This window comes from Sesamum indicum, linkage group LG13, assembly GCF_026168435.1.
Source record: "Sesamum indicum cultivar Baizhima isolate 11 linkage group LG13, ASM2616843v1, whole genome shotgun sequence".
Lineage (NCBI taxonomy): Eukaryota > Viridiplantae > Streptophyta > Magnoliopsida > Lamiales > Pedaliaceae > Sesamum > Sesamum indicum.
This window is the reverse complement of record NC_142669.1, coordinates 7,221,998-7,226,066: the sequence shown is the minus strand read 5'-3', so window position 1 is coordinate 7,226,066 and position 4,069 is coordinate 7,221,998. Positions and strand designations below refer to the sequence as shown.

At 35.1% G+C, this 4,069-nt stretch overlaps 1 protein-coding gene across 1 annotated transcript; it reads left to right on the top strand.

Moving 5' to 3' along the window:
* The first annotated feature begins 319 nt into the window (after positions 1–319).
* LOC110011357 (ubiquitin C-terminal hydrolase 12-like) lies at positions 320–3,541 on the top strand. Its single transcript, XM_088877296.1, has 8 exons — positions 320–699; positions 1,541–1,883; positions 1,962–2,063; positions 2,148–2,219; positions 2,340–2,405; positions 2,755–2,820; positions 3,033–3,119; positions 3,254–3,541. The coding sequence occupies exons 2-8, from the start codon at positions 1,863–1,865 to the stop codon at positions 3,353–3,355; spliced, it is 516 nt and encodes a 171-aa protein (XP_088733422.1). The 5' UTR covers positions 320–699; positions 1,541–1,862; the 3' UTR covers positions 3,356–3,541.
* Positions 3,542–4,069: the final 528 nt, after the last annotated feature.

The following is a 4,069-nucleotide window of genomic DNA, read 5'->3' as shown; positions in this document are numbered from 1 at the left end:
AGATAGCGTAGTTAAATTACCTTCCTAGCCCATATTATTTGTTTCATAAAAAAATTTTACCTATTGATGTTTTTGGATATCTGATGCAATTATTCGCTTAAAATTATAAAAACTATAAAACATGTACATTGCCTCTCCAAGAAAGCATGAATCATTCTGGAGTATAATGTTATATTATCCAATGACGTTGTTGGATTTTTTGGCCCATTCCCCCCCCACTTGGATGGCAGCCCAGTTGTTCGCCCGGCCCATTACTGGACCCTTCTTCTACTTAACCCTAAATCACTACTTAACCTTATCCTTCCACTATTCAGCCGATGCCTCTTTCTCTCCCTCCTTTCTATCTCTGGTTTTGTTCCTCCCAAGTTTCCAATGCTCTTGGAAATCTCTCATCATCTCACCTCTTTCTATCTCTGTGTCTGTATTCTATCTATCTATATATGTATATCGGTCTTCTATGGTTTTAAAGAGATAGAACAACAGCAAAACTAAAACCCCTTTTCATGAAATACTTTGTGGAATATTTGCTGAGTGTGAAAGAAACTTCTTAGTGGAATTCTGAGTGATTCTAAACGAAGCCTAAGTGGCCTCTTTGTGGGTCATTGTGTTTTGGTAGCTTTGTGGATTTTTTGCAACCATGAGGGTTGCCGACTGGGTTGGCGCTTGGCCATTCGGTTACCAGATCTAACTCTTGAGCCAGTTACTTTAATGCTTTCCATATTGCTATTTTTCTGTTATTCTTTCTTTATTCATTGATCTGCAATTATTGTATAAGGGTTTTCAAATCCACCATTATCTCTGTAGTTATTGTTTAATTTGGGTTCATCATTTTGTGGATAAATTTCCGAACAGATCTCATCATATTATCTTGCTCGATTCTTTGAGATTCCTCCCTCTTTCTATTTCTCCCTCTCTTGCTCCTTGTTTCTCGTTATCTTAGTGTGATGCCTATGTTTGTGTGCTTTATTGCTCTTCGACTTCTCTTTTATTTTCTCTCTTTGCATTTCTCCTCCTTGAAATGGTCCCTTTTATCACATAGTCGATGTTGTGCCTCATATTGACTATTGTATACGTTAATTGCCTGAACAAAGCATAATTAATTATTTTCCTAGCCCGTATTATTTGTTTGACTACAAAAGGTTTTACCTATTGAAGTATTTTGGTATTTGATGCTATTATTTTCTTAAAAATACACAAAATATAAAATTTGTACGTTCTCACTTTCGAGAAACAATGAATCATATCGGAGTATAATATTATCGAGTGATCTCATCGTATTATCTTCCATGATTCTATAAAATTTTTGCTCTTTCTCTTGCACCTAGTCTTGATTCCCATTATCTTGGTGTGCATGTGCTTGTGCATACCTGGACACTATTAGTTACTCAATGTACCCCATTTATAACATCTATTTCCTTTCAGTGACCCCAAAATAATGGTTCTAAGTCTAAAAGTATTCTTTTTCCTCATTTAAATCAATGATGAGATGCTTCTAACTTCATCTAATATATCCTGACCTTTTTGGTTTGTTGTTCTGCAGGTTATCCACTTTCGCTCCTTCGAAAAGCCTGAAAAGGATGAATTTTATTTACAACTGTGAGTTCAATAGAAGATAGACTTTTAATTCTAGAGTGTAATTTCCTATGTTATGATTGGTAATATTGATCCACTTAACGCTGCTATTCAAATTCCACTAATTGTGAACGTCAAAGCTTGATTCAAATGATGAAGTTGTTAGAAAAGTAGCGAACCAACTCGGAGTTGATGATCCATCCAAACTACGGCTTACATCACACAATATCTACTCTCAGCGACCAAAAGCTCATCCGATAAGATATCAAGGAGTAGAAAATTTATTAGAGATGCCGCTGCATTATAACCATGTATGCATTCATATAACTCTAAGTCGGGATTCATTTGATGAGGGTGTGAAACTAACAAAGCAATACTTTCTTGTTCAGCTTTTTGATATTTTGTACTTTGAAGTAGTGGATATACCTCTGCCAGAATTGCAAGAGTTGAGAATCCTTAAACTAGCTTTCAGCTATGTGGCGAACTCTGAAGTGAGTAATCATACATATGCAAGACTTGCAAATTTATTTTATATTTAGCAAACATTAAATATCTTATTTGTTTTCCATATATAGCTAGAAACTCATAGTATTAGGCTGCCAAAAGAAAGAACTGTTGGTGATGTGCTTGAGCATCTCAAGGAGAAGGTAATATAGCTGACAAGTTATTACCGGGAGTGTGTGTGTGTGTGTTCCTAGAATTCTAAGATTCATCGCATAACATAGCGTTATATGATTTTTAACTTTTGCAATGTTTACGTTAAACAGGTGAAACTTTCTTGTCCAAATGCAGAGCTCAGGTTGCTAGTAGTATTCTTGCACAAGATCTATAAGGTCCTGAATTATTGCATCTTCTTTTTGTTTCATTTATTAGTTTAGTAATATTAATATCAAAATAATATTCTTCTAAAATTTTACTTAATAATCCAACTTAAATAGTTAAATTCAATTTATTTTACGCTGAAAATCTTGTATGGGTTGACTGCACACAAATTGCACGTGTCAGAGATATGCACTCTGACTTGGAAGTTGAGTCTCAGTAGTTCCTAGGTTTTTGTATTTTGCCCATGTGGTCTTCACTTAGTAAATTATATATTGTGTTTCCAAATGGATGTTAGAAATTCCTTATGTCTAGCCTTCTATGCTTATTTTTTTAAGTTGCTGAAACTCCAAGTTCCTACAGATATATCCTAATAGTGATAAGATCGCAGCAATAAATGACAATCGCTGGACTTTACGAACAGAGGAGGTCTGTTTCTATCTCTATACATATGTGTGTCTATGTATATAAATGCTTGAATTTTTCAGGTGATACACATAACAAAAAATATCTTGCTAATTGCTTTCCATGTCAGTACTGTGTCTATGATAGGCTACGACACTTTTTCCTTTAAAATTGGCTCCCCATATGTTCATCTTTAATATCAACAATTTCTCCATTTCTATAATTTCTCATTGCAGATTCCAGAGGAAGATAAGTTTCTTGGCCTAAGTAAATGTTTGATTCATGTGTGTCACTTCATGCACGAGGATGCTCAAAAGCAGATGGTAGTATTTTCAGTTTGTTACTTCATAGTTTTCCTCAGAAATTTGTACTCGTCCTACCTCTCTAATTCAACTGCAAGTGCATCTCTTTCATTTTCTTACTTTTAATTCTTATATATTAATTTTGCATCTGGCAGCGAATTAAAAATCCTGGCGAGCCATTTTTATTGAAGATCAATGATGGTGAAACTTTGTCGTATCAAGGTTCGTGTGCTGAACAAGTTGCAAGTACGAGATGAGGAAATTTCCAAGGTATTACAGCTCGAGCCTAATTGTTACGGGTAAATTATATTTTTGTCCCACAAATGGATCTGCTTCCAATTTTGGTTCCATACTCAGACCAATTCGCACATTGAGTCCCATATGTGATTTTTTCTTTTTCAATTTGAGGACCATTGAGGAATTTCCATCCAATTGATTACGACAGTTACTCTCTCCGTTAGTCAATACAATCAAAATAAGGATAAATTATATTTTTGGTCCCATAAGTGGACATGTTTCTAATTTTGGTCCCACAAGTAAATGTGCGAATTGGCCTGAGTGCGGACCACAATTGTAAATAGGTCCACTTATGGGACCAAAAATATAATTTACCCTAATTGTTACAATCACTTTAAATGAAAATTATGGTATGATGCTTATGTGGTTAGGCATGCTACAACTTCGACTTTCTGCTTCAAAATTCTCCATTTTATGATAGTGGAGATTTGCTTTTGTGTCGCATAGTCAAGCAGAATATTTGGAGGACACAGATGCTTTGTTTGACCATTTCCAAGTCTCACTCAGTCTCTCAAAAAGACACACTCTGTGAGAATATTTACATGCAGATGCGTATATTAAACAGGAGGTCTGTTTGACTATGCGACACAAAAGCAAATCTCCACTGCATAAAATCGAGAAGATTCAAGCAAAAAGTAGAAGTTGTAGCATGCCTAACCACATAAGCATCATAC